Below are 14,547 nucleotides of genomic sequence, written 5' to 3' on the forward strand. Positions count from 1 at the left end.
CATAGAATTAATTGGGTTGGAAAAGACCTCTAAGATTATCTGGTCCAACCTTTAACCTAGTACTGACAAGTCCATCATTAAACCATGTAACTAAGCCCTACATCTACGGGATTTTGAAGACCTCTAGGGATGGCGACTCAACTACTTGCGTGAGCAGCCTGTTCTAATATGTCACAACACTTTCAGTGAAGAAATTGTTCCTAATATCCAACCTAAACCTCCCCTGGTGCAACTTTAGGCCATTTCTTCTTGTCTTATCACTTGGTGACTGGGAGAAGAGCTTGATCCCCATGCCTCTATAGCTTCGTTTAACCAAACGAAGCATACACCTCTCCAAGCCATGAGCAGCCAGTTTCTCCAGGAGAAGGAGAAGAATAACTGAAGTCTAGGTAGACCACATCAACAGCCCTTCCCTTATCCACTGAACGTGTCACCATAAGGAATGTTTCCTTTTTTCCATATGTTTCCTTCTTTCATAGAAGGAGATCGGGTTCATCAAGCAGGACCTGCCTTTCATAAACCCATGCTGACTGGGCCTGATCACCTGGTTGCCCTGTAAGTGCCATGTGATGTCACTCAAGATAATCTGCTGCATGAGCTTCCTTGACACTGAAGTCAGACTGACAGGCCTGTAGTTTCCCAGATCCTTCTTCCAGCCCTTCTTGTAGATAGGTGTCACATTTGCTAGCCAGCAGTCAACTGGGACCTCCCCTGATGGCCAGGTCTCCTGATAAATGATGGAAAGCAGCATGGTGTGCACATCTGCTAGCTCCCTCGGTACTGGTACCACCTCGATCTGGTGGATCCCATCTGACCCCATAGATTTGTGTACATCTAAGTGGTTTAGCAGGTCACTAACCATTTCCTCGTGGATTATGAGGGCTTCATTCCGCTCCCTGTCCTGACTTGCCCCTTCTTCCAAAGGTCATAAGCCCTCTTTTTCGTCCTGAGCTCTAGCCACTATGTTTAGCCAGGCTGGTCTTCTTCCGCACTGGGTCTTCTTTCGGTATGTAGGGATGACCTGCTGCTGTGCATTTAAGATTTCCTTCTTGAAGAGCATCCAGCCTTCCTGGATTCCTTTGCTCTTTAGAACTGCCTTTCAAGGGACTTTACCAACCAGTCTCTCAAGGCCAAGCTGGATGAGGCGCTGGGCAACCTGATCTAGTGGGTGGCATCCCTGCCCATGGCAGGGGGAGTGGAAATAGATGATCTTTAAGGTCGCTTCCAACCCAAGCCGTTCTATGATTCTGTGCTGTCTCTATGATTCTAAACAGACCTAAGTCTACCCTCCAGAAGTCCAGAGTGCAGTTCTGCTAACCCTCCTCCTTACTTTTACAAGAATCAAAAACTCTATTAATTCATGATCTCTATGCCCAAGTTGGCCTCTAACCTTCACATCACCTACAAGTCCTTCTCTTTTAACTAGTAAAAAATCCAGCTGGGCGCTGTCCCTCGTTGGCTCACTTACCAGCTGAGTCAGGAAGTTATCTTTCACACACTTTAGAAACCTCCTAGACTGTTTCCTCTCCATTGTATTGTATTACCAGCAGACATCTGGTAAGTTGAAGTCCCCCACAGGAGCAAGGGCTAGCAACTGCAAGAGTTATCCCACTGCTTGTAGAATATTTCACCTGCCACTTCATCCCATTGTGTGATCTATAACAGACTCCCACCCTGATATCTGCCTAATTGGCCTTCCCCTTGATTCTTACCCACAAACACTCAAACTCACCATTGCCATTGTTCAATTCTAGACAATTTAAACATTTCCTAACATACAGGGCTACCCCCTTGTCTCTCCCTCCTAGCCTGTCCCTTCTAAAGAGTTTGTAACCATTCATTGCAGCATTCCAGATACGTGAGCCATCCCACCATGTTTCTGTGATGGTCTCTGTCAAGCCTGTTTTTATCCCTTTCCTGCTTCAAATCTAGTTTAAAGCCCTATCAGTGAGCCTTGTTAATCCCAAGCAAGGATCTTTTTCCCCTGTAGAGACTACCTGTGAAGATCCCCCAGATGCTGATAAATCTCTCTAATGCCCTCTTCAGCAGTCTGAAACAACCAATTTTAAGACTCAAACAAACAGTGGAAGGGTGAAAATAATATTAGAAAAAAAAAAAAAAGAGAGACTGGGAAGTGTATTCATTACAATTTATTTGTGTTGTGACTCTTGAGACTTTTTCTGTATAGAAATACTCTAACTAGGTAATTATGCTTTCTTTCTTTTTCTATAATAATTAAATTGAGACTGATAATGATACTTGAATTACATCATTAAGATTTTAATTATATTAACAGTAAATTCTTGGCTTTATATAGCTCATTTCCTCTTTGTCCATAAACACTTTGAGTATAAAAATATGCACCTATATTTAAGCAACTGGACTACTTCAGAGTGCAGAAGAGGGTCAGGCATTAGGTTCTAGGTACGTGAGTTCAAATGGATTTCTTTCCCCTTTGCCTAAAGAAACAGGTCTAAAGCAATTTTATTTTATATTACTTTAATCAGTGTGTTTATGGTGTTTCCTAGGATTTGAAATTGCATAGATACTTACAGTCTTCCATAAAGGTGATGTCTTTCATTTTTTATTTGTAGAACACCGTAACTAATATGATACAGTGTAGGAATCTTTTTGCCTGTCAAGAGTATACCTCAAAATTTCTCATAGAAGTTTCATAGTGAGCAGCTGTCCTAGGTCTAAGTGGTTTTATAAACTGTTAGATTAAAAGAATTTTCAGGGCAAAAGATTGAAATCCAGGAAAATAAGACAGTATTTCAAAATACTTATTTTAACAAAGTAGTGTGCAAATCTACTTGCATGTTTGAGCACAAGTAGTTTCCTCTTACCCTGGCCATTTAGATTACTAAGACACTGAAATTTTTAACACAAAATTATGTATTTAATAGGAAAACAGATGTTTTGTTTTGTTTTGTTTCATTTTGTTTTGTTTCATTTTGGTTTTCTGCAACAGTCATATAGGTAGGAGTACACAAAACAAATTTTTATTTGCTAAATTAATTTTTTGTTTGTCATGGTATACTTATAATCATTTTAGAATAGACAAATACAAATTGCTATTACCTGTAATGTTGGATGCCCCTCTAAAAACAATCCTATTCTCTTAAAAATATCGTTTCAGTTTTGCATGTAAATAATACAAAGCCAAGCTATGCTTGCAGTTATATCCATGGAATTCAATACTGTCACAAATGTGTAAAAGAACCTCTCCCATGCAGTAGTTACCAGATCTAACAAATGCTCTGACAATACAAATACCAACATTTATTCTTCAGCATCATGTTGTTCTTTGCTTTTATCAATGGACTGGTATCACATATTTTGTTTTACATTAATAGACTTCTGATCTTTTTTAAAAATAAAATAAAATAAAATAAAAAAGCAAAAGACAAGGATTTTAGAAATAACACTCTCTACCAAAAAAATAAAAATAAAATGTCAACAGACATGAAAAATATGTTTAAGGGCCAGTATAAAGGTATTGACTATATGTAAACCGACTATATGTAAACCCAGGAAATAACATTCTCTGTTATACCATACCAATCCCCTACAGTCTCTACAGGGGACAAAAAATAGGGAAATGACTCAGGCTAAGATATACTGATGTATTGGGCAGTCTGCTTCTACCCAGTGGCTAAAAAGAGATCTGTTATGGTCTCTCATATGTAGCCTGTATATGAATAAAATCAAGCTTAGCTTTGATTTTTTTTTAATGGTCATATCTTGCTTTAGATAATGAATTATGAATCTGAGGTGCAATGTGGAAGCATTTTTTGTATATATGTTTATGTTAATAAACTGTTCTGATGTATCTAATATTGTGTCCACAAATGTTTTAATTAACTGCCATGAGTACTCTGACCACCAGTGTCATTTTCTGTGGAGATGCAAGGTGAACTAGACCAAAGAGATCTTTAGAGATCATCTGACCTGTTTCATTGCATGGTCCTGTAAACTCTTGTACCATAACAAATGGGAGGGAGTGTGGCACTGAGAGAAGACAGAAAATCAGAAGCTGTCACTGAGAAAAACCTCCAAGTGACTTAAATTCAAGTCTAACAATTGATTTAGACTGCCTGACAAACTTGGAGAGAAACAATTGTGACACTTAAATTAGGCATGCACAGCAGGTGATCTTAGCATAGACCTGTGCACTGTAAGGGGTAATGAGATGCGTCGATCAAGTCCTCCCAGCCACAGAAGCTCTGCATGTTATTCCTCTTTAGTGTGAACTGGTACAAGAACATCATGAGGTATCAGATATATTGCCTCTGGCATTTCACATTTACAAGTTCTAAAATAGAGTAAAAGATAAAATTTCCAACAGACAGACATGCAATTTTTTTTCCGTATCTGAAAGTCAAGCAGAATTTTTGTCTGTGCATCATCAGCAGGCAAAAAAAAAAAAAAAAAAAAAAAAAAAAAAAAAAGCTAGAACTTTATTCATAGCTAGCTAAGCTTTCCAAAAACATAAACTGGCTTTTCTTAGAGCTACATTAGCCTAATGTAGTTAGAAAAAAAGTTTTTGTTGCTGTTCCTGTTACCTTCAGATGTGAGTCAGAACACACAGAAAAAAAGCATCATTTGTTGAATAAGATTCATGTTTACACAATTATTTCAGATTAGAACTGAATGTTAAAACAACAACAACAAAAAAAAAAACCCTGAGGCAGAGATAATATCACCCTTTACTTTAATTGATACTTCTAAGAAGATGCTATGAAAATATCAAGGCTAATCAGAAATCTTGGATAGGTAAATATAAAACCAGTTATAATCTGAACATATAAGTCATCTGAGTAAACATATGAAAATATTGGTATAAAGAAATAAATTAAATTTTATATGTGTATCTCTCCCTTTCTCTCTCTCTTTCTCCAGCCTTTGCATGGTTATAGTTATGCTTCATCTTTTTCTAGTCACTAAAGGAACCATGATGCTTGTTTCCTAAGGAAATAAATTTATTTATTTTTTTTTTCTATTTCATCAATTACACTCAGGAAAGTTGTCACTGTAAAATATTTATTTCAAGTATTAGGGCATTAGTTATGAGAAAAAAGAGTACTTCACTATTTTTTTTTTTATCAGGTACAAGATACATTTAAATATACACGTACATCTAAATAAAAAATAATTTATATATGAAAAAATTAAAGAAAAGAAAAAAAATGTTTGAGAAGTAGCTCAATCTTACCAAATAAAAATATCACAGATTTTTGAAAGGTTGTATTTTTATAATTATTCTTTTATTCAAGTATTTTTTTCCAAGTAACTGCACTAAGAAATTATTCCTTACAAGTTTCTCTCACCTTATGCTCACTTCTATTTTTTATTGTACTGAAACCATATACACTACTTTAATAGTAATATCCTTTGCAGTTTCAGTATAAACCTCATTTGAATGAGTTGTCTATCTGAGAAATGACACATGTTGAGTAAAACATTCTTACTTTAAACCATATCAGCTGCAATACATAAAAAGCCTATTCAAAAAAAAAAAAAATCTCATTCAACAAAGGTTTTTTTGAGATTCAGAGAAGATTTCGACTCTTAAGATGCTTGAGTGGAAACAAATGAAAGCATTTACAACAACCTAGACCCCCATGCTATTTCTCAGGTCACCTGGGGATCTCAACAGCTGCCCTGTGCTGCCTTTATGATTTTGCTGTTGAGAACAGCCTCTGCATACCAAGGCTACTGAAGCTGACTGACTTCATCCATACTGAATACTGTCCACCATTTTTCGTTGGTATAGATGTTTTTATACTGTATTGTCATGATTGCTAGTTTAGATTTGTTGTTTGTTTGTTTTTTACCTCCTAGTTTCCCTGTTATACTTTTTATTTTTCTATTCATTGCTTGCCAATGACTTCCTCAATTCATTTTTGGCTTTAATACAGGCAACATTTAAGTTTTTGTTGTCAATTATTTTTGTGTTGTTGATTATTTTTGTTGTTGTTGTTTATTTAATTGTTGTTTTACAGTTGCCAAACTTGGAGCTACAATTCGACCATGTTCCCACGGATTCTTGTAAGGCTGCCTCCCTTGCAAGGTAGTCTTGAGACAAATTGCCAAAGATCATAGGTCCCTATGTTCCTCAAGGCCAGGCTGGATGGAGCCTTGGCCAACCAGATCTAGTGGGTGGCACCCCTGTCTATGGCAGGGGAGTTGGAATTAGATGGCCTTTAAGGTCTCTTCCAACCCAAGCCATTCTATGATTCTTTCCTTCTTCTGAGATGTTTTAAAAATGTTTATATTTTTTTCAGAAACAAGAATATTTCTTTATGACATGTTAGATATAGTGAAAGAACTGCATTGGAGTCTGGTAGACCTACGAGTTTAAGCAATGATGTAGTGTATCGTGGTACCTAGAGAGGGTTAGGACAGGATAGGGGGGAATGAGTTCTACAGGTTGTTGAGGGAACTCCAGACTTACCACAACTGTATTTGTATTGCCTGTGGAAGTGGTCCAAAATCTAGATTGTTCATATGTGTCTGGAAAGGAAAGACCTAGTTTTCCACTCGAGAAAGAATCTTAGAAATAGCAGGGTAGACAATAAGGGGAACAGTCTATAAACAAATGAAGTGGTAACAGAGTAATAACATCTGAAGAGGCCTTAGGATATAACTGCTATCATTTGAAAATGAGGCTTGTATTTCTAAGGTGTTATAGAATAAACTGTAATCTTCTTGACCACCCAGTGCCACCAGTAGGTACTTGAGTTTCATAAGAAAGTGTAGAATGGGAACTAAGTGATTTGGGTTATCAAATCTTGAGTAATGCATAGTTAGAATTCTCTGGTTAAGAATATCTTATACAAAGATTTATTTCATCTCCCTTGAAGGAACTGGTACCTTAAAAAAATAAAATAAAATAATAATAATAGTAATAAAGGCGCTGGCCTAGACAGATTACTGGTTTGAGCTGATATGAAAAACAAAATGAATGAAATCAGATTTTCTTTCCCTGAATTACCAATGTCATAATTTCAGTGTATGCTGAGATGATAAGTGAATTTGAAGGACTGATTTACAAAACCAGCAAAAATAAAGAGGTCAAGTAAAATCTACACCCTGGCAAACATGCTTATATAATGGTATTTGCCTAAGTATGGAATTGCTCTTAGGAATGTTCATTTGCTTTTCTAAACATTATTTTTGTTTACTTGAATGTTATCTTTTGTTTACTAATGACTAATGAATACATTTGGAAATAAAAATATTTATATATGTTTCTTCATATTTGTCTCATATAAAATTATTTGCTTTTGCAGTCCAGGAAGAGTTCTAGATACAAGGTTAGTGCATACAATACTGTACTTTTTTTTTCTTACTTTTTTGCTCTTGTAAAGGAAAAATAACTGCAAAATATTCTTAAACGATTTATTGTCAAAATGACATAGGAATTAGTCATGGCAGGATAATCAAATCTTATAACAGTTATATACAATATACCATTAGTACTGTGGAACATTTTAGCTTACTTCATGTTATACAGTGTAAGAACTTGAGCTGGAGTTCAGATTGTGATTCAGATTCGCATTCATGTGTCACCATGTCAGCTAGTTACCTAAGGTCTCGGTGTGGATGATGGAGATCTGACATACGATTCACTGGCCCACATATAGATACCTAGATCTATTTGAAATACTCAAGGTCATTTGGCCACCAGCTGCAACTCCACACAGATTCCTTTTAAGGAAGCTTCTGGAATTTCTTGTAAGTCCTGAATCCTCATGAGAATGCCTTGGATGCTTGAGGAAATCTCAGGTTGAACTAGCCAGACACTTTGGGGCAGCTGAGTTCTTTTCTTAGGTGTCTGCTATCATATGAGCTCTTAGGGCTTCACTGACTGTGTTGACAAGGGACTCAGGTCTCTTGCTCATAGAAAGACTTGAGCCCCTTTGTAACAGCAGCTTGATACCTGGGAGATTTTCTTACAGCATCTCAACTGGCAATAGTTGCTGGTGTTTTAGCAACTAAATGTTACCTTGTTTTTTCACTGACTGTAATGACAGCATAGATATATATAAAATATATAAACATCTGTATGTAGACATATAGATTGCGATATCTTAATATAGTATTGAATCCAAGCCTTGCTGTCGTTCACAGATAAAATGCAATAATTTGTATGTATGTGTATACGTACGAAGTATAAATATGTAGTTTTTCTGAGCTATGAAAAGTAATCCCTACCAAAACTATCTGAGTTTACACTGTGTTTGTTTGCTTGTTTGTTTGTTTGTTTGTTTGTTTGTTTCTGAGAGGGAAGGAAAAATTCTACATTTTCTGTTTTACAGGATTCTCTTAGATGAAGATAGGAGTTTAAATACAAAACTCATAAAGTGCTGTGCAACTGTTTCATCAGATGATATCACTTGTTTGTAGGGTTGCGATTAGCAGCGCAGAGTCCACATGGAGACCAAGTTACACTTGGTTTACCCAGGAGTTGATACTAATTAATTTCTTCTGAGAGCTAGGCAATGCAACAGCAAGTTCTCACAAATGATACAAAACTGGAAAGATCAGCCGATACACCAGATAGTTGTTATTGCCATTTGCAGAGACCTTGGCAGGATGGAGGGATGGCCTGACAGAAACTTCATGAAGCTCAACAAAGGGAAATGCCAAGTCCTCCATCTGGGGAGGAATACCTCCATGCAACAGTGAATGCTGGTGCTGACTGACTGGAAAGCAGCTTTGTGAAGGAGGACCTGGAGTCCTCCTGAATAGCAAGTTGAACATGACACAGCAATGTGACATGAAAGCAAAAGCAACCAACAGCTTCCTGCACTGAATTATGGAAATCATTGCCACAGGTCAAAAGAGGTGATCTCTACTGAGCACTGGGGAGACTACATCAGCAGTGTTGGGTCCAGGTCTGGATTCACTAGTAAAAGGGTCATGGACATATGGGAAGAAGTTCTGCAAAGGGCCATGAAGATTTTTAAATGATGGGAATATCTTTCATTCAATGAGAGGCTGAGAGATCTGGGACTGTTCAGGCTGGAGAAGAGAAGCCTCAGGGGGATCTTATCAATGTATATAAGTATTTGAAGGGAGGGTGAGAAGAAGATGGTACCCAGGACAAGTGGCAATGGGCACAGACTGGAATATAATAGAATCATAGAATAGGTAATATTAAATGTTTAAAAAAGAAAAAGAAAAAAGTGCTATGATTGTTCAAGCAATGGAAACAGTGGCCCAGAGAGGCTGTACAGTCTCCATTGTCAGAGATATTCAAATACCAGTTGGACTTGTCCTTGGGCAACTTTTTCTAGTAGACTCTGCTGTGAGCTTAGGGTTGCTCTGGATGAGCTCCAGCGGTCCCATCCACAGTTCCGTGTATCTGTGATTTTGTGGTCTCTTTTTACAAATCGCTTTTAGTGGGTAATATTGGTGGTAGGGGGATGGTTGGACCAGATGATCTTAGAGGTTTTTCCCAACCTCAATGATTCTATGATTCCACGGTAGTCAACTTATTTTTTACACAAAATATTGCTAAAGAAAACATGATTTTGCATGGATATACAGATGTTACAAAAACACAGGAAAAATATTATATAAAAAACTTTGTTAATATTCATGCCTAAGATCAGAGAGGCTGATGTTATGTAACCTATCATAAATATTACTTTATCCACCAGATCCTTTATTCTAGGCTTGTGAGTGGGGATAAGCAGATGACAATGAAACATATATCAAGACAGAGCTAAACAGTTACCAAAGACTGAGAAATAATGTTACCAAACTCATCAGCATAAATGTCATATAATCAGCCATTGTTGTACTTCCTGCTCCAGTTGTGTCTAAAGTGCTGCCATTGTTGGTTTGATGGATTTGCTTTACGTCACTGAGGTTCATCTTGCCTGGCACCCCTGCCGAGACAAATAAGAAAATACAGTATGATGCATGCCTTGTCACTACTAGCAACATGCTATAGCTAGAAGAAAAAAAAATATATATCTATATATTATCAGCACATGGACTGTCACAGCTTGGTTTCTGATTCCCGTGATACTGCCAAATTCAAAATACTTTATAATTGCATCTAGAAACACATACACAATACTATATGGCTATTCATCGTTGAAAGTAATTCAGAGGCCTGCCAGCTCTGAACAAAACTGTTCTTGTAGAAATATATCTCAACAAACATTTGCAGTCTGAAATAAACAGTTTTGCAAGTCCCAGTTGTACCTAAAAGACCACTCACTGCTCACACTTTCTTGAATTTGAAGGAAAAGGGAAATAATTTAATGTCAAATTGCTTGTGTCTACATTCAAATAATATTCCAAAACAGCATATACCTGATGCAGGGTATATAAGAAACTATCTTTATTGCTATATAACCCTCCCCCCCCCCCCCCCCCCCCCCCCTTTTTGCTTTTTGGCATAATTTAAACAGATTTTAAAACATTGTAAGGAAAAAAATTGTAAACCTAACTTTAAGCAGGAAACCTTTTACTGAGTTCCGGCTGAATATTTTTACTGTTTTGGACCAAAATAAATATTTCTCTATCTCAAAATAGTGCTTTTTATAAAACAAGTATGTAATCACCCATTTTATTTCCTCTTCATGCTGAAATAATCAGAAGGGCTTGGAGACACTTTAAGATTTGGAAGCATTGTCAGATACTTGTATTTTCTATTCATACTTCTAGACTGTCTGATCCCATATAACAACTTGTGGCATGCTACTATCAATCAAAATTAACAGGTCTAAATCCAGTGTTATTACATGCAACAAATATTGACATTGTAATTACACTGAGAATGAAAAAGCCTTTATATAAAGCAAAGTCAATATTTATGTAATTAGGTCAATACATATATAATTCAGAAGGTAAGCTCTACTGTTGGAACAGCACTACTAGAATGAAGCTCAGCTCTACTGAGTTGACATATTGATTTTACTGTCTGTTTCTGCATTATTATTCATTGTGTAGGTACTTCTTTCCTTTGTATCATTAGTAAAGTTGAGTAAACTAGTGATTTTTTTTTTTAAAGGGACTGTGATGAAGTATAAATATTTTAGTCATGGATTTTTCCTCTTTGTTAAGCTAGTTTAACAGAAGATACAAAGAATCACTGTGTTTGAAAGGAACAACTTTTTTGGTGCTTGTGTTAAAAATACTCTTTTCTCTAAAAGCAGCTTGAAAGCTGCTCTTTGTGAACTTGCTGTATGTACTTAAAATCTCATTCCTGTAGCTTTGAAAAAATGCATTAAGGGAAGAGTCAGATAAAGTCAATCATGTTGTCTGAAAAACCTGCTAGAATGAATTTGTCTTCTTTGCTGCTGTACTCAGACAGCAGAATAGACTGCTATTTTGTGTGGATTTATTGATCCAGTGCTCTTGCCTGGAATTTGTGAAAATTAGCTCCATGAGTACAATGCAAGTGGACACACAAGGAGGAAGAGCAACAATAGAGGCTGAGAAGGAGTGAATAAATTCCTCCTTATCATGCACATTCAGTAGTAATCTGTCTAGAAAAAGATCAGTCACTCAACACTTCACTGAATGGATGTTTGGTAGATCACCAAAGTGGGTAGATCAAAGTGTTTTTTTTTCTTTTTCTTTTTTCTTTTTGTTTGTTTGTTTGTTTCAAGGATGTTTTAAAAGTAGAACCAAAAGAATCTGGGGGGGGGGAGGGGTGGAAGGGGGGGGGGGGGTCATTTCTCCAGAGCATTGGTGAAGAATCCCCTTATCTAAAAAGCCTAATTTCATCAGAGTCAAAAAAAAAAAAAATTCTCACCTGTACAACAAAAAATTTCACCAAGTTCTATAGGTATAGTAAAGCAGATTTTTCCCAGTGTATTTACAGATAATCTATCACATGAAATGTATGGCCTTATCTTAAATATCCATGATTTTTTCTACTTATAATTAAAGGTAATCGCCACAACAAGGAAAATTCCTAGATTTACACCTTAAAAATAGTGGTCTTCAACTAGAGTGTGTGGTCTGAGTCTGGAGAAAATGAGACAAGTTATTAATTACTAACTGAAGAGTCATCTTTAATATCTAGTGAAGATTTCATTAACAATAATATGGAAAATACGAAAAGAATAGTTTTCTTTTTATAGGACATGTTTTCTCTCTCTCTCTCTCTCTTTCTTTTTTTTTTTTTTTCTCTTCCCAACCTGAACTGAAAACTGCAGACTTTGGAAGTTCCCATTAAAAGAATGTTTATAAAAAATGTTCAGCCATAGCAATACATTTTGCTTTCATCAATTGAAATACCATAGAGTGCTGGATATTTTCTCTGATCTTAAATGGATATACTTTAGGATTGCAGTATTGCAGTATAAACATACAGCAAGACTTTCATCTATTAAGCGCCACAGATCTATGCTACAAATTTGACTGTATTGAAATGAGAAGTGGAAAAAAATATACTTGGATATGATCTTAAGAAAAAATCACTGAACAGAAAAACACTTAAAAGCAGTAAATTTTAACAGTACTGTTTTTGTTGTTTTCATTGTTGAAAAGAACAACTTTTTTTCTTTTTAGTTTTAATAAGTTTTATTCCTATACTATACTTTATGTTTAAATAAGTAAATTCTGTTGTCCATTATATACCTGGATTTGAAAATGTATGCCATCTTTCACACATCATAATCAGTCATGGAAGTCATCCTTTCCTCTAAATGAGTGTAACTTTCTTAGTCCACAACAAACTTGTAATAGTTGTAAGACCTATACAAATATTTGTATATAAAATAAAATAAAATAAAATAAAATAAAATAAAAAATAGCAAATGTTTGGATTTAGCTTCCTCACATTAGACACTGAAATTTTCTTAAAGAAAATGCATTTAAGATTGCCAAAACTTTTAAATGATCTGTGATAAATGTCTCATTTATATCAAAATCATACTAGAGCTAATATTTTGACTGGAAATGGTGAAATTCAGAAACAAGATTCAGAGTTCTTTCTGAAGGAAAGCCATAATTGGAGCACAGCAGATGATAAATCTCTACAATCCAAATATAACATTTTCATGAACCTATATAAAGTAAAACTGTCAAAGATCACATCTCTGACTCCAGCATTAGCTGTGAAACCCAGTTATCGGCTGCAATTTAAAAATTTCTCAGTCTGTTTTAGAAAAGATTAATCAGTAAAAGAATTATGCCAAACAGTGTGATATATATTACAGCATCTTATTATAACAGCTGCAAAGTATTTCTAATGATCTTTTAGCATCTTTTAAAGATATTTAAAGCTTGTGAAAGGTAGTGATACTGACAGCCTTGACACCTGACCTGCTAAATTTTCCAGAACAGCTACAGAAACTATACAATATCCTTTCAATATTCAGCAGCAGATTTTAACTTTGATTTGAAAAGTCATACCTAAAGACATGGAAGATTTTCATTTGACATGGAAATTTTCTATTAAGATTATCAAAATCTTGCAAAAATGGGCTATGACTTTTAAACAGTCTAGGAACCATGCTAGGATTTTAAACTTTTTAAACATTTTAAACAGAACGTCCTTTAATAGTGGCCTAGTTTGAAACCAAACCAGGATTTTTTTGTGTATCTGCAGTCTAACCTCAAATATCTTGCTACCTTATCTGCTATTTGTTGAGTAGCATACTCCAGAGCTGAGAAGGCTTTTCAAGGGAACAAGAGGATAGCAAATTAATTTCTGTGGGAACCTGGTTGCACATAAACCCTATCAAAGCTATACAGAGGAGGAAGTACTGGATTTCCCTCTGTGCATCTGTTGTGGTTTAACCCCAGCAAACAGGTGTCCAGCCACTTCCAGGAAAGCAAAGCTCATCATGCACAACAGTTTCTCAGGAGGAAAAATGCCATCACTCTGAAAGCCATCCCCTTCCTCCTTCTTTACCCCAAAGACATGGAATATATCTTTGGTCAGTCTGGGTCAGCTGTCCTGACTGTGTCCTCTCGCAGCTTCTGGTGCACCCCCGACTTCCTCACTGGCAGGGCAGCATGAGGAGGTGAAAAGTCCATGGCTCTGTGTAAGCGCTGCTCTGCAACAGCTAAAACCATTGGTTTATTATCATGACTATTTTCACCAAAAATCCAAAACACAGCATCACACAAGCCTCTACAAAGAAAATGAACTCTATTCCAGCCAAAACCATGACAGAATTATTCTTCTTATGACATTCCAGAAAATTCAAAATACAGCTCTTGTGGCACAAGCATTTTTTACGAGCTTCAAATATGAGGAAGAAATTGAGAAAATGGGATAGTCTTTCAGGTAGTTAGGAAACAATTCTGGAATGTGGCTTTTACAAGACAATATTCATGTGAAGTTGTATAAAATTCTCCTAAGCAGAGCACACAGTTCTTTCAGTCATTATATAGCTAATCTAAATTTCAGGATAATACGTGAGACATGGAAAAAAAAAATTGATAACTGGTTCAAGTCCCAAAATTCAGAAGAAATATCATAAAGAAGATTTAGGAGAGGCTAAAGAGATACATAGAGTTTAAATGAACAAAAGAAAAGGCTGATATACTGTACACATATGTATA

At 36.0% G+C, this 14,547-nt stretch overlaps 1 protein-coding gene across 3 annotated transcripts in view; it reads right to left on the reverse strand.

The window, feature by feature from the left end:
- Positions 1-9,493: 9,493 nt before the first annotated feature.
- The window catches only part of GPC5 (glypican 5), a 770,806-nt gene continuing 765,752 nt past the window's right edge, over positions 9,494-14,547 (reverse strand). For 2 of the 3 annotated variants that reach the window (XM_048078008.2, XM_048078014.2), the window contains exon 8: positions 9,494-9,902. In XM_048078008.2, the coding sequence (XP_047933965.2) occupies positions 9,745-9,902 (158 nt within the window). In that variant the 3' untranslated portion in view covers positions 9,494-9,744. The remainder of the gene's footprint in view (positions 9,903-14,547) is intronic. The other variant, XM_066986959.1, reaches the window with a different exon arrangement.

The sequence above is a fragment of the Anser cygnoides genome, chromosome 1 (assembly GCF_040182565.1).
Source record: "Anser cygnoides isolate HZ-2024a breed goose chromosome 1, Taihu_goose_T2T_genome, whole genome shotgun sequence".
Classification (NCBI taxonomy): Eukaryota; Metazoa; Chordata; class Aves; order Anseriformes; family Anatidae; genus Anser; species Anser cygnoides.